Source organism: Macrotis lagotis, chromosome 3 (assembly GCF_037893015.1).
Source record: "Macrotis lagotis isolate mMagLag1 chromosome 3, bilby.v1.9.chrom.fasta, whole genome shotgun sequence".
Classification (NCBI taxonomy): Eukaryota; Metazoa; Chordata; class Mammalia; order Peramelemorphia; family Peramelidae; genus Macrotis; species Macrotis lagotis.
The window spans coordinates 257,858,337-257,885,711 of record NC_133660.1 but is presented as its reverse complement, the minus strand read 5'-3'; the positions used below and the strand labels follow the sequence as shown (position 1 = coordinate 257,885,711).

Genomic DNA, 27,375 nt, shown 5'->3' with positions numbered 1-27,375 from the left:
AAGAGTGAAGATGAACTAATATGCAGAATAAGAAATGCAGTTTGGACACGATCAGTGTGGCAATTTGTTTTACTTGACTTTAACTTTGTTTTATTTGACTATACTTTCAAAACATAATACATTATTTCTCTTCCTTCCTGTTTTCTCTTTTCTTCATTCCCTTTTTTATTCTTTCTTTTTTCTTCTTTCCTGCTTTCCTTCCCACCTTTATTTTTTTTTCTATGAATGAGGGAGGTGGAAAATGAAAAAGACAAATGCTTAATAACTGAAAAAAATTGAAAACAATGCAAGCTCCTTGAAGGCAGAAAAAACATGGGGTTTTTTTTGCTTTTCTTTGTATTCCTAGCAATTAACACAGTGCTAGTCCCTTAATAAATTCTTGATGATGCTGTTGCCTTTGAAATCATGTCAAATGGACTCATGATTTATTATTTATTCTGTCTTACTGTGTAAAAAGAAAACTCCATAACCCTTGCCAGGGAAAGATCAATGATTTGAACCATCTCGAATTGGTCATGAATTCACAAGCATTTTTACACGCCTTCTATGTAACACTGGGTAATGGATATACAAAGACAGAAATGAAGCAATTAACTCAATTATCCACATGTGGCTACTCTTCACTTTGATGTTGAACTAGCTGCCCACAAAACCTAGCCTGAATTGGGTCCCTGTACTTCCTGGTGGCTCATCCTCAAGGTTACCTTCAAACTCCTTCATCTAGAATCAGCAGGAATGAAATAGAAGAAGAAATATCAACAGGGCCATGCACTCACTAATGACACATGTCACAGATTAGATAGAATAAAGAACTGCTTGGTTTCCCAATGATAACAAAATCAATCAATCAATCATAAGTATTGATTACATATAAGCACTATGCCAAGGACAGAAAAATACAAGGACCAAAGTAAAATGGTCCCTGACCTCAAGAAGTTTATATTCTCATAGTGGGGGGGGGGCGGTTAGTGGCAGGGGGAAGTATGGGATCATGCAAAATAGAAATGCCATTATAAAAAAGGAAACCAATGTTTCTAAAACAGAAAGATGGATGGATGGATGGATGGATGGATGGATGGATGGATGGATGGATATTCACAGAGGGATGAATGAACAGATGGATAGGATGAGGGATGGAAAATGGATAGATAAAGGGATGGATAGAAAGATGTATGTATGTATGTATGTATGGATAAATCTAGAGGTTTTACTAAACAATTACTATATACTAGACACTGTGCTAAGCCCTGGAGATACAAAAAAAAAAAAAAAAAACAAAGACAATCCCTACCATGAAGAATGTTACCTTCTAATGGGAGCAGACAACACATTAAACAGGAGATAGAAAGCAGAGAGGAGGGAAGCCTACTGAGAAGGAAATGGAAAAGTCCAAAATCAGGAATGGAGCTGGGAATGAAATGAACTTGACTTGGTCATCTACTGAAATGGTGCTCTGGGTCAGGGATACAATAATCAGAACAGAGATGAGACAAATGAAAAGTATGAGAGACATGGTATCTGGGTAATTAATAATCAATTTATTAATTAAGGCTAGCAGATACTCAACATATTAAGGTCAATTCTCTCAGAAACTAGATTCCATATGGAAGTTACTTGAATATTTAAATATCTTTGGAAACGGTGTTGCCCTTGAAGAGTGAAAATCAGCTCTGATTGGTTAACGATTAATAAGAGAATGAATATTATAATGAGAAGTAGGCTTATCTAATGAGGGACATGACTTCGATCCTATTCAGCATTCTCCCAGCATTCCCCCTTCCAGAACTCTTTGCAAAGGAATCTGTCTCCATCAAGTCCAATAGTGAGGCTACAGTAAGAATTACAACCAGATTAGCTGGTCTAGGTGGAGTGAATTCTTTGGGCAAGGTCAAAAATGTCCAAGAGAGAGACTAGGCTTTAAATATTCAAGCCCAAAAGAAGAGGATACTCCTATTTCTCACATGGATAAAAGAAAAATGGAGATATTCTAAGAGGCAGAAGTGGCAAAGTGATACATTTCAGGAATGGAGGACAACCAGTGAAAATGCAATTGAGGGGGCAGCTAGTTGGCACAATGGATAGAGCACTGGCCCTGGAGGCAGGGAGCTTTGGAGAAAGACTAGGATTGGCTATATAAAGATGGGATTTATCTGCAAGATGGTTATTGAATTCATATAGGCTGATGAGAGAAATGAGAAGAGGGCCAAATGGGTATATTTGGGGGAATATCAACAGTTAGTAGAGGGTGACATGGAGAAAAAAAATTGAGAAGAAAAGGTGAGATAAAAGAATCAGGAGAGAGAAGTGTCTTAAAGACTCAGAGTGAGAATATCCAAGTGTGGAGTGTGGTCCATAGTCCTTAATATGACAAAGCAGTCAAGGAAGATGAGATTTGAGAAGTCATTACATCTAACATATATAATATTATTACAGCTAATACATTAAGTAAATCATTTAACCACCCTAAGACTAAATTTTCTCATTTCTAAAGATGGGGGGGGGCAATGTTAGAATAGATCAGATATGAGGTCCCTTCCAGCTGAGATCTGTCATTCTATGATTTGACAATTAAGAGATCATTGGGTGCGTGACTAGGTGGCGCAGTGGATAGAGTACTGGCCCTGGAATCAGGAGGATCTGAATTCAAATACGGCCTCAGACATTTAATAATGACCTAGCTGTGTGGCCTTGGGCAAGTCACTTAAACCCACTGCCTTGGTTTGTTTTGTTTTTTTTTTTAGTTTTTTGTAAGACAAACGGGGTTAAGTGGCTTGCCCAAGGCCACACAGCTAGGTCATTATTAACTGTCTGAGACCGGATTTGAACCCAGGTCCTCCTGACTCCAAGGCTGGTGCTTTATCCACTACGCCACCTAGCCGCCCCCAACCGCACTGCCTTGTTAAAAAAACAACCCTAAAAAAAGAGAAAGATCATTGGTAATTTAATTGCCATATGAGCACTGGGTCTGGAATCAAGAAGAACTGGGTTCAAAGCCTGCCTCAGATACGTATTAGTTCTGTAACTGCAGACAAATCACTTAATTTCTCTTAATCTCAGTTTCCTCAATTGAAAAATGTGGATACTCTTAGGGTTATTGTGAAACTCAAATGAGACAATCTTTGCTAAGTGCTTAGTACAGTATCTGGGAGATAGGAGACCTGGTATAAATGCTAGCTGTCATTATTCATTTTGGAGATAACAATCTGGATTAAGAAATGAGTTAAGAAACCAAATTTCATTGAATTTTATGGTTTTTATTATTAGATTTTTATTTTCAAACTAAGATCAGCTTTCATCTCCTTCCTCTTTCCCTCACTTCATTTTCATAATAAGAAAGTAAGAAAAACAAAACCTTGACATAGTCAAGCAAAACACAATTTTATTCATAGTTATGCCTTTTAAAATCTTAGCCTCTTGCTATACTCTGAGTCTATCACCTCCCTATCAGGAGATGGGTATCATGCTTCATCATGAGTCCTCAGGAATTCTGAATAGTCCATTGTCTTGTTCTGAATTTTCAAGTTTGCTTGTTGTTAGAAATACAGACAAACATAGGTAGATGAACAGATAGACGGACGGATGGATGGATGGATGGATGGATGGATGGGTGGATGGATGGATGGGTGGATGGATGGATGGATGGATGGATGGGTGGATGGTTTTAATTAGTCAAGATCCAACTTCTCACCTTCCAACCCCAATCACCCCTCCCAATCCCTGTCCAGAGAGAACAAGAAAAACAAAACCTATTACAAACATATAATCAATAAAAATAACTTTCTACATTGATCATAGTTTTTTTTTAATTGCTCATTCTGCATTCTGAGTTCTTCCCCCTTTCTACCAGGAGGTGAGGAGCATGTTTCCTCATTAGTCCTCTGGAATTCTGGTTGGATATTACACTGAAAAGAGTTCAGCACAACAGTGTTCAATGACATTTATATAATGGTAACTTATTGATACATTCTCAACTGATGGGCACGCCCCCACACACACACCAATTTTCATTTTTTGTTACCTTAAAAGGACCTATAAATATTTTTGTACATCTTTAGAATTTGTTTTGCTTGGAACTAATCCCTTCTTAATTTTTTCGTTTTTTATTTGCAAGGCAATGGGGTTAAGTAACTTACACAAGGTCACACAGCCAGGTAATAGTTAAGTGTCTGAGCTCAGATTTGAGCTCAGGTCCTCCTGATTCCAGGGCCAGTGCTCTATCCATTGCATCACCTATCTGCCCTTAATCCCTCATTTAGTCTATTCTCCTTCTTCTTCTTCTTCCCTTTCCTTCTTATTTCCCTGCAGAGTCCCACAGAGAGAATACTTTTCCTATTTTTGACTGGTTCAAAATTCAGCTACTGCCCTCCACCCCCTCCTCATTTGTAAGGATAACTACATGAGCATCTGATTATGAGATGGACAGCCAGATGGTGTAGTGGATAGAGCATTGGCCTTAGACTCGGGAGGACAGAAGTCCAAATCCAGGCTCAGACCTTTGACCCTTACTACCTGTGTGATCTTGGGCAAGTCATTTAACCCTTGATTGTCTCACATCTAGGATCATCTTGTCATCCTGATTGATATCTGGTCAATGAGCCCAGATGGCTCAGGAGGAGAAAACTGGTAATTTAGCACACACCCCCCCCATCCAATTCACGTGCTTGTCATAGCATCATTTCCCTGATGTTGTGGTCTTCTTTGAAAATGAAGACAAAAAATTTTATGAGATAGGTTTCCCTTCCTTCCTCACCACACCACCCCAGTATATCCCTTTCCTCTCTTTCTATTCTTTTCTTACAGAAAGAACTCTCATAACTTTTCTGATTGAATTCCCTCTTTAAAAAAACTGATAAAAAGGATCAAATGTATCATTTTTCCCACATAGTTTATCTTTGTTTAATTCTTTACCATTGTTCATCCACATTTACCTTTTAATGTTTCTCTTCACTCTTGTGTTTGAGCTTCAAAGTTCCTCCAATGCTCTGTTCATTAAAGGTCCATTCCCCCCCACCCCACCCGAAGCATCATACTCAGTTTTCCTGGGTAAGTTATATTTAGCTGTGAGTTCATATCCTTTGCCTTCTAGGCTATCACATCCCAAGCTCTGCCTTCTCAGGTATCATATTCCAAGCTCCTCACTCCTTTTGAGTTATGGCTGCTAATATGGATGTGAACCTACTGAGGTAATTCACTATTTGAATTCTCTCTTTCTGACTCCTTGCAATATTATTTGATTGACCTGGAAGCTTTGGATTTTAGCTATGATGTTATTGGGAATCTTCATTTTGGAATTTGTTTCAGGGGGGGACTTTCTATTTCCACTTTGACCCCTTGGTTCTACATAGAAAAACCTGGGGAATTTTAAGATTTCTTGAAATAGGATCTCTAAGTTCTTGTTTATGGTTACAGAATTACTGGTTTTACTTTCCTTTTTATTCTTTTTGGCTAAAAGGCATAGTTAGGAGGACAGGATGTATCAAGTTCAGATTGATGCTGATCATTTTCCATCATCCTCTGCTGTGAGAGTGGAGACCTTCCCTTCTCCAATCCCAGCTTGCCAGCTGAAGGCAGATGAACCAGCAACACCTGAAGGGAGCCACCTTCATGAGGATACTGTCCAGTTGCCACTAGATGCAAGATGCCCACCTTCAACTAGGTGTTGATTCCCATATTCCTATCTCTGCCAGAGGTACCACAGAGTCCTACTACCCTCTAACCCTTAGACCACTCTCTTCTTGGCAAAAGAACATCTCTCCTGCCCTTTCTTCTCAAGATTTTCAGGGTCTTGCCATCATCTGTTACCAGAAATGATTGTGCTCTATAAAGCACCAGTGGCACTTCAATAAATGCTTCTCTATTCAATTCTGTCACCTTATCTACATCTTTTCTATATTCCCTTGTAAGGCAATATACTTACTGCTTTGTGGCTTCATCCATCTGGAATAGACAGTAGAAATGAATATTGAGTTGTGCTCAGAATTAGAAGTTATCTTCTAGGTTATTATTATTATCATTATTATCTAGGTTATCTTCATGGAACTACAGCCTTCCTTTCAGAACAGGTAATCTACTTAGGGTGGTGCTCTACAAGTGGTGAAGTTCAAAATTCTTCAAAAATATAGAAAATAGCCATCAACCAGAGGGTAAACGGGAGGAACATAGAGGATGGGATGTTGTTCAGTCGTTTCAGTTTCCAACTCTTTGTGACCCCATTTAGGGTCATCTTGGCAAGGATAATAAGATGGTTTGCCATTTTCTTCTGCAGCTTATTTGACAAATGAGGAAACTCTGTTATTTAAGTTAAGTAACTTACCCAGGGTCACACAGCTAATAAGTGTCTGAGGTAAGATTTGAATTCATGAAGATGAGTCTTCCTGACTCCAGTGAATTATGGTGCTAAGAATGTAAATAGGTTGCAAAATGTAACCAAGAAGGAACACTGAGGAATAGAAATAAAAGATATCAACAGGGAAATGTATGATAGTTAGAAAAGATGGGCTTGGCACATGGCAGGTTAACAGGTAGATAGCCCAAGTAATCTATTAATATCATCTCAGATCATAAAAACGGGGAAATTTCCCCATATTCAAAAATATTTATAACAGCTCTCTTTGTAGTGGCAAAGAATTGGAAATTGAGGGGATGTCCAGCAAACTGGGGAATGGCTGAACAAGTTATGACATATGAATGTGGTGGAGTATTATTTTTCTGTAAGAAATCATGAGTGGTTGGATGTTAGAGGAGCATGGAAATACTTGCATGAGCTGATGCTGAATGAAGTGAGCAGAACCAAAGGAACATTGCACACATTAAATACAACATTGTGAGATGATTTACTATGTTAAACTCAGCTCCTCTCAGCAGTTCAATGATCAAGGGCAATCCTTAAATACCTGTTAAGAATAATGTCATCCACATCCAGAGGGAAAAAAACAGAGTTCTTTCTGAATGCAGAGCAAAGCATACTATGTTCATTTAAAAAAAATTCTTATATATTTTTCCTTTCTTTCTCATGGCTTTTCCTCGTTAATTCTAATTCCTCTTTCACAACATGACTAATATGGAATTATGTTAAACACAATTGTACATGTACTACTTTTACCAGTTTGTTCGCCACCATGAGAAGGGGGGAGGGAAGGAAAGGTTGTAGAAAATGTCGAACTTATAAACTTGCAAATGAATGAATACTGAAAATTATCTTTGCATGTAATTAGCAAAATTAAATAAAATTTCAATAAGGGGAAAAATCATCTCAGGAGAAAGCAAATAAAACCTTCCATACACACTCTTGAGTGGACACCTACAACTAACATGAAAATATATGGGAAATAGTCATGGGATAATAGATTGTAATCTGTAAGAGACCTTAGATATTAAGTGTGGTCCTTCTTCATTGGACAGATGATGAAACTGGCACACAAAAATCTTAACTATCTCAAGATCATCCAGCCAGCCAATATCTTCATGGAACAACCATCACCTCATTCAACTATTTCTCTGATTATTTTAAGTCACGACGGTGGGAGCACTGTAGAATTCAAAATCATTAGAAAACGCCTGTGCCCTCTGCTGGTCACAATGCAGGATTACTGTATTTAATTGGATTTAAAAGAAAGGAAAAGAATTTTAAGTGATTATCTAGATGGGTAGTTTATAATTTGTGGGTCACTAAACCATATTCATGTTCAATAGTGTGCTGTATCATCACACATTCTTCAGTTAGCAGGCACTAATGGTACACATACAATGGTATCACATACAATGGTAGCACATACAAACTCAAGACTTTTTTAAAAATCATTAAAAGGATTGGGAACCATTGATTTAGTCCAATACCTTCCTTTGACTAGATTAGAAAATGAACATCCAAAGGAGAAAAAAGAAAATGCTCAAATTTATATTGCTAATTAGATAGTAGACTTGGAACTAAGCAGGTGCCCAACTCAGAAGCCAGAGCTCTATACCACACAGTTTTCTGTTCAAAACAGATTCTATAATTAGCAATTTTCTTTACTTAAGGGTATCTTGTATTTATGTTAGAAATCAGTAAGCAATTACCCATCATGCTCATTTGAATGTGTATCAAGCACATTTCTTTGGAGGAGTTGAGTACCTAAATTCCTTCCAGCTTTAAGATCCTATCATGCTACAGTACCTCTAAAAACTAGACATATTCATTTGTCCAAATCTAGGCTTTGGTTTTAAGGTCCCAGCAAAACCTGGTTTTTATGTCCCAGAATTCAAAGAATCACTATGGATAGCATATAGCTAAGGCAAAATAATTTAGTAGTCTATTTAATTACTCTACCATATTAGACCACATTTTATTGTGTCATGGAATTATAGATCAGTATAGTTAACTTCCATGGTCAGAGATTAGACCCCTAACACTGTGGAGTTGCATATTAAAAACTAACTAAATACACATGTTGGAAATACAAAGGGTATTAATGGGCTGGGTCTTCTCTGATGAGCATAGGAAGTTTGATCTACTCTATTTCTGACCTGGGCCAGTTTGTCCTCTCTTAAGGAACCTGATCCCCCCCCCACCCCATTCCCAAGGATTCACTAGAGGTTCACTCAACTCAGTTCACACAATTTAACCCATTACAGCTTGGAAGTTCTGAGTTCAAGAAGCCCACCCATCTGTTTCCCAGTAGCTCGGATTACAGAAGGCACCACACCAGCTTGGAGCTCCTTTAAAAATGGGGTTGACTATAAAAGCTACTAAACAAAATACTGTGGCTGGATCATGCAAACCAATTACAATTGCTGCATAAAGAATTTGGTGTGGGGGCAGAGCCAAGATGGTGACCTGAAGGGATCCAGTCTTAGGAGCTCTCTGATAAAAACTCATAAACTAAGGACTCTAACTAAACTTTCGAGAGACAGAACCCACAAAGGGACCCAGTGAGGCAGTTCTCCTACTCAAAGTAACCTGGAAAAGAGCAGAAAGGCTCTGCTCCGCAGGGCCGCAGGGGCGGCCTGCCAGAAGGGTGGCCTGCCAGAGCCAAAGAACTTCAGCCTCCCAGAGGCAGCCCCAGGGTGCTGGGAGCCCCAGCTCACAGAAGCGGGGGAGTCTCCTGAGCTGCACCCCGGGGAGCACCGGCACAAAGTGAGGGAACAGCAGGGGGGACCTCTGCCAGAGCAAGCACGTGGAGCCCAGCCCTCAGGGCACACAGCGAGCAGCCTGGTCTTTTGGCAGCCTAGACCCGGAAACAGAAGCAGGTGGAGCCAGTAAGCAGGAGACCCCAGGGCATGAGCCCATTGAGCTAAGGGAGGGGAGTGAAGAGAGACTGCAGAGCTCTGTCCTCTGCCCCTGGAACAGGACTCTGGAGCTCTGACCACATTCAGATCCTGATCGCAGTCTACGACCCCCCATAGAACAGCAGGGCCGCCCCCACCTCGGCCCCATGGCAGAGGGGGGCGCTTATGGTCATTCACAGACCAGGAGGGAGGAAAGAACCTCACACACTGAGGGCCTTGTGGGAGTATCCCAAAAGCTCAGGAAGCACCCCCAAAAAACAGGCTTAGGCTGGGAAAATGAACAAGCAAAGAAACAAGAGGAAGACCATTGAGAAATATTTTGCAAATGAGCCCAAGAAGGATCAAAATACTCAGTCTGAAGATGAGGAAGCAGCTCCTGCATCTAAAGACTCCAAGAAAAACAGAAATTGGGCTCAGGCTATGATAGAGCTCAAAAAAGACTTTGAAAATCAAATGAGGGAGTTACAAGAAAAACTGGGAAAAGAAAGGAGAGAGATGCAGGAAAAACATGAAAATGAAGCCAGCAGCTTAGTCAAGGAAATCCAAAAAAATGCTGAAGAAAATAGCATGCTAAAAAACAGCTTAGGTCAAATGGATAAAACAGTTCAAAAAGTTATTGAGGAGAAGAATGCTTTAAAAAGCAAAATTGGCCAGATGGAAAAAGAGATAAGAAAACTCTCTGAGGAGAATAAATCCGTCAGACAAAGAATAGAATTCAGGGAGATTGATGAATTTACCAGAAATCAGGAATCAATACTTCAAAACCAAAAAAAATGAAAAATTAGAAGAAAATGTGAAATATCTCATTGAAAAAACAACTGATATGGAAAACAGACTTAGGAAAGATAATTTGAAAATTATTGGAATACCTGAAAGTCATGATCAGGAAAAGAGCCTTGACATCATTTTCAAAGAATTACTACAGGAAAATTGCCCTGATATTCTAGAAGCAGAGGGCAAAATAGAAATGGAGAGAATCCACCGATCCCCCCAAAAAAGAGATCCCAAAAAACCAACCCCCAGGAATATTATAGCCAAGTTCCAGAACTCCCAAGTCAAGGAGAAAATATTACAAGCAGCCAGAAGGACACAGTTCAAATATCGTGGAGCTGCAGTCAGGATCACCCAGGACTTAGCAGCAGCTATATTGGAAGCTCGTAGGGCTTGGAATACAATATACCGGAAGGCAAGAGAGCTTAGAATGCAGCCAAGAATGAACTACCCAGCAAGGCTCAATGTCCTCTTCCAGGGAAAAAGATGGACTTTCAATGAACCAGGGGAATTTCAAAGGTTCCTTTTAGAATGGCCAGAGCTGAACAGAAGGTTTGATCTTCAAATACAGGACTCAGGTGAAGCATGGAGATTGGAGGAGAGGGGGTAAATATGAGGGACTTAATGAGGATGAACTGCATGTATAGAAAAATGATACTGATAATATTCATATGAACCATCTCAGTTAATAGAGCAGGTAGAGGGAGCTTTTATAGTTGAAGCACAGGAGAAAGCTGAATTCCAAGATAAAATATGGTGTAAAAATGGAGTCAATAAGAAAAAAATGGAAATGGAATGGGAGAAAGAAAAAGGAGAGAGGGAATAGTCCAAGATATTTCACATAATAAGATTTTTTTTTTATTACAATGATCTATTGCAATGATATGGAAGGGGGGAGGCAAGGGGGAGTGAGGGAACCTTTGCTCTCATCAGAGATGGCTAGGAGAGGAAACAGCAAATATACTCAATGGGGTATAGACATCTGGAGTAAGAAGGAGGGGGGAGCAGGGGGAAGGGGTGGGGATGTGAATAAAGGAGGAGAGGATGGACCATGGGGGGACAGTGGTCAGATATAACACATTTTCTTTTTTTACTTCTTGCAAGGGGCTGGGATTGGATGGCCTGCCCAGGACCATAGGGCCAGGTGGATTCTGGGCCGAAGGGGTGGTATGGGGGCTCAGGGCTTCTTGGCCCCAGGACCAGGGATCTGTCTGCTGCGCCCTCAGCAACCCTACAGCAGAGTCAGAGTGGAAGGAGAGAGAAAATATAGTACATGGTAGTGGAGAAATAAGAAAGGAGGGAGTTGCGATCAGCAATGGCAACATTGGAAAAATATGCAAGTAACTTTTGTGATGGACTTATCATAAAGAATGTGATCCACTCTGGACAGAGTTGATGGTGTTGGAACAAAGACTGAAACACATTTTTTTGTTATTATTATTTGGGGGAGGGTGCAGGGCAAGTGGGGCTGGGTGGCCTGCCTGGGGCCACATAGCAGGGTGATCATTGGGTGTCTGGGGCCGGATTCCGACCCAGGTGCTCCTGGCTCAAGGACCAATGCTCTGTCTGCCACCCAGCCACTATTATTACTATTTTATTTTATTTTGGGTCTTTTTCTTTCCTTCTTTTTGGTTTTTGCAGGGCAGTGGGGATCGGGTGGCTTGCATGTCACCTGGCTGGGTGATTATTGGGTTTACGAGGCTGGATATGGACTTGGGTGCTCATGGCTCCAGGGCTGGTGCTTCGTCCATTGCACCACCTGGCCATACCTACAATTATTACTATTATTTTCTTTTTTAATTTTAATTTTTTTTCTCCCCCCTTTACTTTTTTGCCCAAGCAAGCCTATCCTATATTTATGGGGGGAGGGGTATTTTGTTTACTTGTAAACAAGTATATTTTATTAATGTAAAGAAAAACATTTGTACAAAATAAGAATAAAAAATAAATTTAAATAAAAAATAAAATAAAAAAAAGAATTCGGTGTGTAGTTGACTAGTGTTCAGTCAGTAAGTCTAATGCGTACAAGATTGTCATTGCATCAGTATGTACTTTTTGCTGTCTTTGAATAGGAAGAAAAATCCTTGAGGAAGAAATTGGTAGAATAAGGAAGATATTGTGAAGCAATTAGGTAAGTCTGGTGTCAGGAAGACATTTCTTCTTGAGTTCAAATCTGACCTCAGATACTTTCTAGCTGTGTGACCCTGGGTAAGTCACTATGCTCTCTGTCCTTCAGTTTCCTCATCTATAAAATGAGATGGAGGAAATAGAAAACCACTCTGGTATCTCTGCCAAGAAAACCCCAAATAGGGTCACAAAGAGTCAGACAGAACTGAAATGACTGAAGAACAACAAAAGGAAATACAGTGTATAACACAATATACCTTTATTCTCTCTCACGAAAAAAATTAATACAAGTTGCTTGTTTTATTTGAAATTCTTATACAGCAACTTAGGTTTATAGCAACTTGAAAGGTCTAATCAGGAAAAAATGATTTGGAAAACAACAAATATAAGGACAGATGGGGGGGTGCAGTGAATGGAGCACCGGTCCTGCAGTCAGGAGGTTCCGAATTCAAATCCAGCCTCAGACACTTACTAATTACTTAGCAGTGTGACCTTGGGCAAGTCACTTAAACCCCATTGCTTTACAAAACCCTAAAAAAAATAGTCATGAAAACAAGAAATATCTTTTATTTATAAAATGTTTTTCCTATAGAAAGCACAAAGATATTTAATAGAATTCTACAAGTCAAAGTGACATTACAGCAAGCAATTCAGCACCTGATATATTTAGACCTCCATACTTCCACACCCACTTCTCTTCCCTCCATGAGATCTGATCCCCTCTAACTCTACTGGGGCCAAAAAAACCTTTGGAGGGTTAGGAAAAACACATTTAAAACTCTTTTCTGGGGGAAAAAATTAATCTCTCCATCCCTGAATGAATGAATAAAAGATAATATATGAACTACTATATCAATATACTAAAAAAAAATTGAAAATATTCCCAAAGTTGATTTATATTTTCAATGCTATCCCAATCAATTTAACAAAAGACTTTTTAATTTTTCTTTTAGTTTTTGCAAGGCAATGGGGTCAAGTGGCTTACCCAAGGCCACACAGCTAGGTCATTATTAAGTGTCTGAGGCTAGATTTGAACCCAGTTACTCCTGACTCCAGAGCCAGTGCATGCCCTGACCACTGCACCACCCAGCTGCCCCAAGACTATTCCTTTAAAGAAATTGACAAAATAGGGACAGCTAGGTGGTGCGGTAGATAAGAGCATCAGTCCTGGAGTCAGGAAGATCCGAGTTCAAATCCGGCCTCAGATACTTAATAATTACCTAGATGTGTGATCTTGGGGAAGTCACTTAACCCCATTGCTTTAGCAAAAAAGAAAAAGAAAAAATTGTTGAAAACTATCTTTGCATGAAGTTGGAATAATAAATAAATAAATTTAAATAAAACTTGACAAAAAATAATAAAATTCATTTAGAAAGAAAAAGATCTAGAACAATAATGTTGAACCTGAAAAGAAACTTATCTCTATTCATGCTTATTGACTTAGAAAACCCCATGTCATCTATGTTCTGTTGTACTTACCATCTGGTACTGACTTAAAAATAGAGATCAATGGCACACATTAAACATGAGGCAATCAGAAGCAATAGAACTCAATAACCCAATGTTTGATAAAGTGGAAAAGACATATATATAGGAAAAACTCATTTGATTAAAAACTATAGGAAAAACTAAAAAGCAGCACAACACATTCCACAATACATTCTAAATGGATAGTCAGACTATCAATAAATGTGAAGAGAAACATAGGCTCTACTTCTTACAGCTATGGGCAATAGATGAATTCTTACCAAAACAAGAGATAGAGGCTTACATGAATAACTTTGATTACCTGAAACTGAAAAGCTTCTGCACAAGCAGAATCAATGTATTTATGATAAGAAGAAAAGTGGTTGAATTGGGGGGGATCTTAATTCTCAAATAAAGAGAGTACAGTATTCATAAACATATGACAGAAAGTGCTAAATGTCTAATAATAAGAGAAATACACATCATGATAATCTTGAGATTTTTTTTAGCTTATTTTTTTTGCAAGGCAATGGAGTTAAATGGCATGCCCAAGGCCACACAGCTAGGTAATTATTAAGTATCTGAGGCCGGATTTGAACTCAGGTACTCCTGACTCCAGGGTGGGTGCTCTATCCACTGCGCCACCTAGCCACCCCCATGAGGTTTTTGCCTCACGCACTACAAGTAGGCAAATAACAAAAAATGGCAGTTGATATTGGAGGGGTTGGAGGTACAACCATTTTGGAAAACAATTTAGAATTATGCAAATAAAGTGACTAAAATGCCTATACCCTTTGATCCAGAAACTCTATTACTGTGCTTATACCCCAAGAAATTATTGATAAGAAGAAAGCCTCCAGGGGTGGCTAGGTGGCGCAGTGGATAGAGCACCCGCCCTGGAGTCAGGATTACCTGAGTTCAAATCCGGCCTCAGACACTTAACAATTACCTAGTCCTGTGGCCTTGAGTAAGCCACTTAACCCCATTTGCCTTGCAAAAATGTAAAAAAGAAGGAAGCCTCCATATGCACCAAAATATTTATAGCTGCACTTTTTGTGACATCAAGGAATTGGAAACAGAGTAGATATCTATCAGTTTAGGAATGGCTAAACAAGTTGTGAAACATGAATGTAATACGTGTTGTAATGTGCTATAGGTAATGATGAATTTGGTGAACACAGAGAAACATAAAGATCTACACGAATTGATGCAAAGTGAAGGAAGCAGAGCCAAGAAAACAATAGACAGTGAATAAAACAAAGTAAAAAATAAAGATCAACTATACACAAAAATCAAGTCAATGCAGCAAATTTCTCAGAACAAGCAGGATTCAGATTCAAATTTTTCAGATGATACCCCAAACACACCCCTTTATAGAAGTGAAAGGTCCATGAGTTTTGAATATTACACATGTTACAGACATTTTGATGTTTATATTGGTTGATTATACTGATTTTTCCTCTTTCCTTTTTTCCTTGTTTTTTAAAAATAATATTTGTTATATGAGAGATTGCTCTCTTAGAAGGGGCAAAGGGATAAAATACTGGTAAAACTATGAAGATGTAAAAATCAAAAGTTTTTTGTTGCTATTGAGAAAATAAAAATATTTTAATTTAATTTATTTTAAAGTAATTTCAAAATTTCAAATTTTATTCCATGGTCATCTCTGATTTCCAATTATTACATGTAAAGGTAGTTTTTAGAAATACTTTTTGATTGATAACAGTTAAAATCTATCCACAAATTAGTGGTCAGACATGAGGATAGTAATCTTCTACAAAAACTAGGGAACAAAAATGATTTATTAAAGATAGAAGGGTTGAGGATGCTTAATCTAAAGAAGAAAAAAAGTCAAATTAAGACAGAGGTTAAATGACTTATACAAGGTCACATTGCAAATAAATGTCTGAAGATAGATTTGAATTCAGGTCCTCCTAATTCCAAGCCTAGTATTTTAACTACTGAGTCACCCAGCTGCCCCTATATACAGGGTAGATGGAAGATGTCAGAGGGAAGGTTAGAACTAGCACTGAAGGATCTCACTAAGGTAGCTGAAGAGAGGATAGTCTGGAGTGAAGAGACACAAGGCAAAGAGATCAACCAGCAGATGTTAAAATAGTCTAAGTATAAGGTGATGATGCATGCTTACATCAAGGTGACGGCAATGTCAGAAGAGAGAAGGGCAAGTATACAAGACATGTTAAGAAGATATAATTATCTGTTCTTGGTGACAGATTGGATATGCAAGATAAGGATAATACCTAAGTTAAAAGCCTGGATGATTTGGAAGATGGTGGTATCCTTAACAGAAATAGGGAAATTCAAAAGGAGGGAGGGTTTTGAAGGAAAGATATGAGTTCATGATGCTGAGTGAAGTGAGCAGAACCAGGAGAACATTGTACACTTATCAGCAACATTGTGTGATGATTAACTATGATAGCCCTAGATCCTCTCAGCAATTCAGTGATCAAAGACAATTCTAAAAGATTTGTGATGGGAAAATGCCCACATTCAGAGAAGAAATTATGGAGTCTGAATGCAAATTAAAGCATACTATTTTCACTTTTTAAATTTGTTTTATTTTGTTATCTTTCTCAAGGCTTTTTTTAACCTTTTGTTCTGATTCTTCTTTTACAACGTGACTAGTATGGAAATATGTTAACATGATTGCACATGAATAGCAGATTACTTGCTATAGTGAAGAGCGGGAAAAGAAAGGATGGAAGTAGAAAAATGTGGAACTCAAAATCTTACAAAAATTAACGTTAAAAACTATCCTTACATGTAATTAGAAAAAAATTAAAATTAAAAAAAATGAGCTCAGCTTTGGACATGTTAAACTTTAACATACTATAGAACATCCAGTTAGATATATGTAATAGAGATATAAGATTGGGAGTCAGAGGAAAAATTAGGATTGGTCAAATTGATATAAGAACCATCTGTATAGAGATAATATTTGAATCCATGGAAGCTGATGAGATCACTAAAAATAATATATAGAGAGAAGAGAGGAGTATACAAGGAGAGAGTCTTGGGGAATATCCATGGTGAATGAGCATGAGCTGGATAAAGAGACTAAGGAATGGTTAGACAAGAAAGCCTCCTAAAGAGGAGACTATTCAGAAGATGGCAATCTATAACACCAAAAGTTAAAGAAGAAAATGAATTAAGGAGGTCATTCTTCATTTTGGGCAATTAAGAGATCCATCTTTGGAAAGCACAGTTTCAGCTAAACAAAGAACTTGGAAGCCAGACTTAGTTAAAGTGAGAGGAAAGAAAATAGAGACAGCCACAAAAGGGAGAAAAAATATAGAATGATAGTTGGAGGGGATAATAGATCAAGTGAGGGTTTGGGTTTCTTTTTTTCGGGGAGGGATTGAGATGGAAAAGTCATAGGTATGTTTGTAGATAGTAGGGTAATAAGACAAGGAGAAATCCAAAATAAAACAAATGATAGAGATGATAGTTGGAACAACCTACTGGTGAACATGGTAGAAGATGGACTTTAGAATGTATGTGGAGGATGTCATCTTAAAAAGAATAAGAGATACTTCATGAGACTAGGTTGAAGCAGGAAATATCAGGGAAAGAAGCCTGAATGATGCAAAATGAGCAAGAGAAGAATAGTTCTTGGTTTTCAGTGAAGAATGAGGTGAGGTTCTTGGCTAAGAGGGTAAGGGAGGGGTTGTGGTAAAAGTTTGTAATATTTTGAAATAGCTGCTATAGTGGTCAGGATATTGAATCAATTAAGAAGGTGTAAAAGAATTGTCTTGATACTATGAATGCCCTGTTGATGTTATGGAATATAAATTTGTAGAGGCCCTCATCTATGTCCAGGTTTAAGGATATTCTCCACCTCTGTTTAACAATATGAGACTAGGAGCAAAGGCAGAGGAGAGGGAGGGTAATCCAAAACTGAGTCACCTGGGAGGGCATTATTTGTAACAGGATAAGGTGGCAAGGAACTTGAAAGTAGACAATAGTGTAGAGCTGAACTGATTCACCCAGGGATCAAGATGAGGAAGGGAAGAAAGTGTAAGGTTGATAGACTAGGAAAAAATGTAAATGGTGGAGGGATTAAAGGTCATAATGAGGATGAAGAATAGGGTTAAGTGTCAAAATGCAGAGAAAATAATGATTGCAATCAGATAAAGGAATTTCAGAGTTTCTGAACATGGAGGTGGAACACCTCTGGGGATGGCTGGATCAACAGTCTTGATCTTGGTCATTTCTGTTTATAGCTAAGATGATGTGGAGAGTAACTGGTCATGGGAAATGAGTAACTGAGGAATGAGGAAGTTAAGTATTTGAGAGAGTATCAGTATGCATGTGAAGTCCCCCTAGTATGGGGACAGGAGCCAGACACCAAAGTCATAGACAAAATGCGTGTTCTGAGAGTTGCTACCTAACAGATATCAGATAACAGATATAAGTATGAAATATGGATTAAATGAACTTCAAGGGAGGTGAGGTTACTGAACGATGGTTGTAAGGAAAAGGGCAATGTAGTAAAGAGAAACAAGAACTATTACAAGTCTGTCATCAAGACCAGAGAAAGTATAACCAGTGCTGGTGGCCAAGGGAGGTCAAGTCATCAGGAAGATGTTAAGTCTCAGTGAATGCAAGAAGATGGAAGAAGGAAAAGTTTTAAGATGAGATCAAACTTCTTAACTATGGAACAGGCATTTCAAAGAGCACAGCAGAAGAGATGGGTAGTTCTGAAATGGGGTGTTGCAGGGCTCAAGTTAAGGATGGGAGAAAGGAAGCAGGCAGGGAAGAATTGGGGGACAGAGATTGAACAGTGCCTGCCCCAATGATCAAAATCATTGGGATGGAAAAAGAATGATAGGGTGGGAGTATGTTAACCATTGAAGAATGAATTCAGGAAGATCATCAATGTTTGGAACGAAGTCTATGGGGGGTAGGGATACAATTCATTTGCTTCTCTCTAACCAACATACTGTTCCATTCATCTTTTCATCTGTGCTCAAATTTTCCATGCCATTTCTCCCTCATTCCACATATTCCTGGCAGAGGATTTTGTTTCATATTTTGCTGAATAAATTGAGGTCATCGCTTCTCTTCTCACATTAGTCATGTATACCCCTACTATTTCCTTCACCCACCTCACACAGAGGTGACCTTTTTATCAAGTCAAAACGCTTCTACATGTACCCTTGATACTATTCCATTCTGTCTTCTCCAGCAGACTGACCTCTATCATTCTCACTCTACTGGATCCTTACTTAAATTACAACAAAAAACCTTAATCTGATTACTCCCCTTTGGGAACATTCTATAGCTTTTCTCCCCTTATGACTACTTGAGAAAGCTGTCTATAGTCACTTCCTCCATTTTCTTCCCTTTCACAGGCTGTAAACGCCCTGGGCAGGGATTCTCTTTTGCACATCTGTGTAACACTAGTGATTAACACAGTTGACTGACAGTGGTTGGTTTACAGGATGCTAAACCATTTGCAATCCAACTTCAAACTTATCTTACTCCTAACTGCCTCCTCCAAATGATCTCTTCAGTGATCTCTTAATTGTTCAATTTAATTGACTTTTCTCAATTTTCAACCTTCTGGAGTGCTCCTCAGCTTTCAACATTTGGTGGGCACCTGAACACTCCTTTCTACCTTTCGGTGACGTTCTATTTTACAAGACGTTTTCAATCTCCTTTGCCTGTTCTTCACATGGGTCATGCTTACCAACGCATGGGTGTCCTCCAAAGCTTTGTCTTGGTCCTGATCTTCCACTATATTACCTCCCTTAGTGATCTCATCAGCTCCCATAGGTCCAACCATCATCTCTGTAATAATAGCAGTTAATATTTTCATAGCACTAATTATGATCTGGATCCTAAGCTAAGTGCTTTATAATTATTTTCTCCTGTGATCCTTACAACTACCCTGGGAGGAAGATGATATTATTATTCCTACTTTATAGGAAACCGAGACAAACAATTTAAATGACTTGTCCAGGATCATATAGCTAGGAAACATCTGAGACTAAATATTCACTCAGGTCTTCCTGACTCCCAAGTCTAGCACTTTATCTCCTGTGCCATCTACCTGCCCCTTCCTAGAGCTCCAGTCTCACCTTTCCAACTGCCTTCAGGACATCTCAGATAAAAAATATTCAAAACAGAACTCATTAGCCTTCCCTCTAAACCCACTCCTCCTCTGAACTATTTCTACTAAGGATGCCAGCATTCTCTCAAGTCATCCAGCTTCAACTTCAATGTCATCCTTGATGCCTGAGCTTTACTCACCCTGCATACACAACTTGTTGGCAAAACTTACTATAAAGCATCAACCTTTCTAACAGGTCTAACATACATACCCTGCTCTCCTTTCATGCAGTCATTGTGTTGTTGCGGGACCTCACTGCCTTACTTTTAGACTATACTACTACTACTACTACTACTACTACTACTACTACTACTACTACTACTACTACCATTACCACTACCACTGCCACTACAACTACCATTACCACTATCACTACACTACTACAACAAAAAAGGCAGAAGACTGTTATCTGTTCGAGTTTCTCCTCATTCCAATTTATCCCCCATACAACTGCCAATGTAATCTTTCTAAAGCACAGATCTGATGTCTAACACACACTCCCCCATAGACACATAGACACACTCACTCACAATCTCACTCCAGTGGCTCTCCACGGTCAAACACAAAATCTTCTGCTTAACTTTGAAAGATATATGTAATAGAGATACAAGTCTTACACTTTCCTGTCCTTCATGTATTCATTCAATTTGGTGACACAAGTCCTCCAGAAGTTTATGTGGACAATATGCTATCTCCTGACTGGGTCTTTTTTATTGACTGTCACTAATATCCTGAATACTATTTTCAATCCTGCCTCCTGGTTTCCTTTGAGAAATGGTTCACAGCTCATCATTTGTAAGAGGCCTTCCTAGTCCCACCCATTGAGAGTACCTTCCCCCTGAGATGACTTTCCATCTATTCATTATATATCATGAATGTACAATTATTTGTAATCTTCCCCATTAAGACTTGTAAACTCCATGAGGGATGGACTATCTTTTGCTTTCTGTATCCTCAGTACCTACTTAGCAGTGACTGGAACATAGTAAATCTGTGTTAATGTTTGTGATCAAGGAGGTCAAAGTATGTTGGACTGGCAGATGCTTATATAGGAGTAAAATCTAAGAATATTGGAAAAGTAAAAGTGGGAGTGGGAGGAAGAGAAGTTGTAAAGGGTTTTAAATATAAGATTTTTGATTTAACCCTGGAAATTATAGGGAGTCACTGGAGTAAATGTGAGGGATGACAAGGGCAGAGTTGTCTTTAGGAATATCACCCCATGTTAGGGCGCATCCATCATCTTTCCTCCAGGTATGGCCACCTTAAATCTCATCACCATGCTGACTCATTTTTCAATATTCTAAACCAAGGCTAATTTGATCATCATTTGCCTGCTACAACTGGTCAAACAGTTAATCCAGTTCTAAAAGGCTCCTAGATTTATTCCATTTCAAGTCCCACTGGTGATTGCCATGGCAACACCAGGCCAAATGATTTCTAAGACATTTCTTCACCACCACTTAATCTCCCCAACTACTTGATTAGCCTCTCCTCTCTAACTAGAGAATGAAGCAATAATTTCCTTCCCAAACCTTCCTTTATTCAGGGATCAGAACTTTCCAGGTCACTTTTTACATCAGCAACTCCATCTGGACCTCACAGAATACCTTGTCCTGAACTGAATGCCTTGGGAATCCCTTCCTTCCCCCATTAGATTGTGAGCTAGCTCTGTGAGGACCTGGTGAGTATATATAGTAAGCACTAAATAAATGTGTATTGAAGTGGAAGATGGATTAGGAGATACTTTGAGATGGGGAGAAAACTTGCAATAATCCAAGAGTGAGGTAATAAGGCCCCCATCAGGGCTGTAGCTGTGTGAAAAGAGAATGTATCCCAGAGATATTCTGAATAAGTTGTGGCAACAAACTGGATTTGGTGGCTGTGAAAGAGCTGGGGATGATGAAGTTTATGAACCTGAGAGGCTAAGATGATGGTTGGCATCCTCTAATAATAGTGGAGTTTGGGGAAATAGATGTTGAGTAGGAGCGGCTAGGTGGCGCAGTGGATAAAGCACCAGCCCTGGAGTCAGGAGTACCTGGGTTCAAATCTGGTCTCAGACACTTAATAATTACCTAGCTGTGTGGCCTTGGGCAAGCCACTTAACCCCATTTGCCTTGCAAAAGCCTAAAAAAAATTGATGTTAGAAAAAAAAAGACTTCAAAAATGGAAATCAGCAAATGATTATATGTGACAGATAATCATGCTATTTCTTCATGCTACCTTTTTTCTAAAGATTATTTAGGATCCCATTAATGAGTAGGGTGTATTTTTTATTTCATTTTCAAGAGAAATGCATTTTAAATGTAGTTACATTTTTAAAACATTTTGATTTATATATTGATCAACTTAAAATCACAAGTCTTCTGAAAATGGCTAGTATGATATTCTTTTTTTTTAAAAGTTTTTGCAAGGCAATGGAGTTAAGTGGCTTGCCCAAGGCCACACAGCTAGGTAATTATTAAGTGTCTGAGGCGGGATTTGAACTCAGGTACTTCTGACTTCAGGGCCGATGCTCTGTCCACTGAGCCACCTAGCTGCCCCTAGTATGATATTCTTAAACTTAAATTACTAATGCAACAAAATGGAGAAATAGGTAGTGATGAAGACAATTACAAACTATGGGCAGTGGCAAAAAAAATTCTCCTAAAAAATAAAGTCACATGTAGAAGGACTATTTGATTTTTTGATTCCAAAAAAATTGCTCTAATTTTTTAAAACAATTTGGATTAATTTCATAAGTCAAATTTCTCTTTTAGCCTAATTTTAACCTAATTTCTCTCTTTAGCTAAGCATATTTGTTTGATAATTTTATACCCAATTATCTTTTTTTATTTCCATTAAAGTATATTGAAAACTTTTCACTGATTAAATGGGTCAGAAAAGTGATTTCTTCTACAATCCCAGAATTCTGGAAAAAATGGATGAACTGAACTATTTCTGGTACTCTCAAGAGGCTATCAAAATTCCTTATTAATTTTCAGCACAATGGTCTTGGCATCAAGTAAACCTCACAGTCCTGATTCTACCTCCTGTAAGATAGATACCATTTTATTAAACAAATATATGACTGCCTTAAAGTGAATAATGTCTCTTTTAATATACCAAAGCACTACTTATGTTGGCGGAAATAAAAGGCGGTCAAGTGTTTGCTGCGATGTATGTTTTAATTCAAAGTGAGTCTTGACAGTGATACACCAGAAATTCTTATTTTTGACACTCACCAAATAGTTACTTGGAAAACCCGCTTTTTGTGACAAAGTATAGAAGGCTTGGTCACATTGAAGTCACTGAGAACTAGAGAGAAATACTATCGCAAACTCTAAGACACATTACAGCCATAAAAATTTTTTCCCAGTCCTTATTGTAATATTGCACAGTGCAACTGCTACAAGACAAACTAGTGTAGCATAGAAATAAGAGCAAACCCAATCAACCAATGAGAGAGAGAGAGAGAGAGAGAGAGAGAGAGAGAGAGAGATTGATTTGCACAGGTAACAGTTAAAATTCAGTAATCAAGTCTACATCATTGGGCTTATGCAAACAACATCTTCCTTCACCTTGCAGTGTGATTTAACTTTTACATAACAAAAATCAAGTTAAAATTAGCAGTAGAAATTTAAAACATTAAAATCAAAAGATTCAGCTGATACAGTAGCATATCTGATTAAATACCCTGAAAGATAAAAATTGATCAGGCATTTTTATAAAAATAATTTGCAACTTAAAAATAGTATGTAAATATGCAACTCTGTAGTCATGCAGTGTTTTATTTAAAAAGGCATTAAAACCAACAAAGAAACTGTTTATAAATGGTTTAAAGAAGGGTAATATTTTTCCAGAAGTTGCTTTTTAAAAATCCATTTGCTTAATTTAGATGAAAGAATTTCCAAAGAAATTTACATTTCTTTAAAATGCAAAAGACTTCGATGATTACAATTCATAAAGAGTAGCATACTTAACTAGGGGTTATCTGTAACAAATGTTATTGTATTATAAGACAACATTAAAGTTTTGAGTTCACTTGTCAGTGTAACATCATCACAGCCTTACAACTTAAAACACAGGAAAATAAAATACATCAGAGTAATGAAAGTTGCATGGCCCCAAACAAAAAGAAAACAGTTACTGTTGGTATTCCCAACACAACCATTGCCAGCAATGGATTTTGCATTGAGAAAATCTGATTCGCAGGACCAAGTAGCAGAAATCCACAATGTAATGGATTATATAAATAAAACAAGACTGCGAAGGCATATGACAAGTTCATTTAATATTTTCTTGACTCCATAAATTTATGCTTTAAATTCATCTCAGGCTACTCATTTTTGATGTTTATTTTATATACAATTATCTGTAAAAAATGCATAGAGCTGATTACTAAAAACACTGAAACTTGTGGGAAAAATTAAGCTCCTTCATTTTCAGTGTATCTAAAAATGTACTGCTGGTATTATTTTGTGATCTAATACTGTTGTTTGTTTTTTGTTTAAAAATCAATTTTAGGCACATTTATTTCACCTAGATATTCATTAAATAAAACACTGCTTGTGTTAATGGAGTAAAGAAAAATATATCCCTTATTAGCTTACTGACAATTCGGTAAGACAGCTGTACTAGTGGTATGAAACTCATTCATTTAAAGAAATGCTCTAATTTCAAAACATTTGGGGAGTTTAAACTCAAATGCTTTGTTTGCACTGTATATTCCAGTAAATGCTCTAAAGACAGTATTCCAGATTTTGTTTCTTAAAAAGAAAGTTAAGTCAAGCCTGCAAGATACAGCTTCTCAAGTGTCTACACAATGCCAGTATGAAAACATAAAAATAATTAAGTTACATCGATATATCCCATTTAAATGCAACGATGAGCTCAAAAGTTAATGTTGATAAAATACTGATGCAAGTAACACACCCCAAAATAACATAGGCAATCATCTTCCATCATTTACAATACAGTAGTTACAATGACACTCCAAACAAGAAAGCAAAGTATAAATCAAAATCCCCACTTCTATTTCATTCAATCAGACTTATACAGAAATTAGAAAGCTAAATAAGAACTAGTTAATCATCTAATTTCACAGCTATCTGAAGTGGCAATCATTATATAGCAGCTTATCTATGATACATTCAAGATAAATGATACAATTTATTACTTGCCCAAAAGCTAAAACACAGCCTCATTTTAATATCTTTCCCTAAATCCCATCTCTAAACTATGATATAACTGAGGTCTATGCAAAAAAGTAGCTACCTTTTTAGAGGAAATGGATGATTAAGTCTTTGGTGCTGCAAAAGCAACTTCATTTAAACAGAACCACACACACATACACACACACACAATCACACAAAGAAAAGGGAACCCAAGACACACTTTGTGGGAAAAAAAAAAAGAAAGCACGTAAAAATTTCTTGTCCCTGACGGAATGTATTAAATAAGCACACACCACCAACAGGCGAAAACAAACACCATAGTATAAAACAGTTAAAAGCTCTCACATGCATAAATGAAAGATTTCACACAAAGGACTCACATCTTTTCAAGCTTCAATAGTAAATATTCTGCTACTATTTATTAAATACTGCATGGTTTGCTCAAGCTAAGATGAAACCACATCATAAATCAAGGAGCATTTTGTACTACTTTTCCTTATCTATTCCACATCACGTCTCCTGCACCTCTAAACATTACAGGAAATCCACTTAGACTGAGCCCTTCCCAAATAAACTCTTTAGATTGTATTGCAGCTCCACTAAGCTGTATAAAATGCGGAATTGTGAGAGCTTATCACCTACCCATAAGATACTGAATCAACTTTTTGTAAGCATACTAAATGCTTGCTTTTCTTGAAGCTAGCTCATTAAAACACACACACACACACACACACACACACACACACACACACACACACAGACAGCAGACTTTGGCTATAGCAAAATATGCTGCCCTCTTGATAAGGAAAAAAACACCCACTACTAAAAACTATACCACACAAAACCAAAAATGAACATTACTCTATCAAAAAAAAAAAATCAGCAGATCTGAATTTAAGTGCTGCAGTCCTCAACATTTATATATATATATATATATATATACATATATATATATATTATATATATACACACACACATATATATATATATATATATATATGTATATGTAATAACATTAACAACCTCAAATATTTAAGGCACTATGTGTGGGAACGGTTTACAATGCAGCTGAGATTATTAGGACAACATTTAAGAGCAATGTCTAGGCAACATTTTGCCCATGCAAGACACATGCAAATGTGAGAACAATAGCTCGCCTTTTTTAGATAAGTGACCCAACATTTAAATACCAAGACAAAGATAATAACACAAACAGTTTACTTGTACACTGTACATCTGACAAATAAGCATCTGTTGCTCTAAATCTGTACACTGAATGGCTTCCCAAATGTAGACGTGTCTTGCACTAATTAGAAGGCAATTTTATAAAAAATAATAGGAGCAAAACCAGACTTTGGCTCCCAAAAGTCACTGTCTAAATAACTATATAAGAGAACATGACCAAAGACAAGTTATACCAAATGTGCAAAACACATTAAAAGTGAATTTTTTTTAAAGCTCAAAGTTGTTTAAATTGCACCCAAGTCTACATGATTCAAAAAATAATTTTCTTGTGCCATGGCTAATATTTATTAAATACCATGTTTTTGTTTTTAATCAAACATTTGCATCACTGAACTTCCTCAATATACTGTATTTGAGTTCTCACATATATGGATATTGGCTAAGTTTTGTTGGACTCAAAGGAAATCCAGTGTAAGTAGGTGATGCTGCAATGTAAGAATGTGGTGGGAAGATTGGTTTGTATTGAGTCTGATGAATGGTTGGGGAAGGTAGCAGACGGGGATTTATTCCCACTGGGACTTGGTGAACTATGCCATTGGGATGAGAAATACTGTAGGTTGGATGCTGTAATAAGGGTCTTGAGGTACACGGAGAGGCTAAGAGGTGGGTAACTGGCGCAGCAGTAGCAAGAGGTGCAGCCGGTGGGTAAGGAAGAAGAGCAGGTTGCCCTGCTCGAGGTGTAGACCCAGTCAGAGGGGCACGCACCACTGTGTGGGTCGGACTCCCCTGTGACAGGGTGAAGGGGTGATTGCTAACAGCAGCTGGGATGTAAGCTTGCTGTCTCCGAAGTCCGTAGTTTCCATTCCACTCCTGATGCCCAGATCCAAAGTGCTGAACCTGTTCACCAAGAAAATGACTGATTATTATACATAAGAGAAAAATTAATTGTAGTAATATGGCAAAATTAAGACATAAGCTCATGGATGTGTAAGACATGTACTGCCTGGACAATCACAATCCTTCTATACCTAAATAAGACAGTATTTGCTAGTTGAAAGAGTCAAAAGGAAAAAAAAAAAAATCATTCCCTGGTGGCTAATCCTGTGAGCCAATTATCTCCAAAGTTAATTAAGCAAGCCCTGAGATGGAAGAGACACAGTCCATTACCAGGTCTACAAGGGATGACTTTGAGAGGCTAGTGGAAGAGCTTGTGCTCCGATGGCATGGCCAGGAGGAGGCACTGGAGTAGAGTTTGAGTGTCTATATGTT

At 37.9% G+C, this 27,375-nt stretch overlaps 1 protein-coding gene across 1 annotated transcript in view; it reads right to left on the bottom strand.

Annotated features, from left to right (window-relative positions):
• Positions 1–22,913: 22,913 nt before the first annotated feature.
• The window catches only part of LOC141518439 (homeodomain-interacting protein kinase 3-like), a 186,186-nt gene continuing 181,724 nt past the window's right edge, over positions 22,914–27,375 (bottom strand). The window contains 1 exon segment of the mRNA XM_074230446.1: positions 22,914–27,003. Coding sequence (XP_074086547.1) covers positions 26,527–27,003 — 477 coding nt within the window. The 3' untranslated portion in view covers positions 22,914–26,526.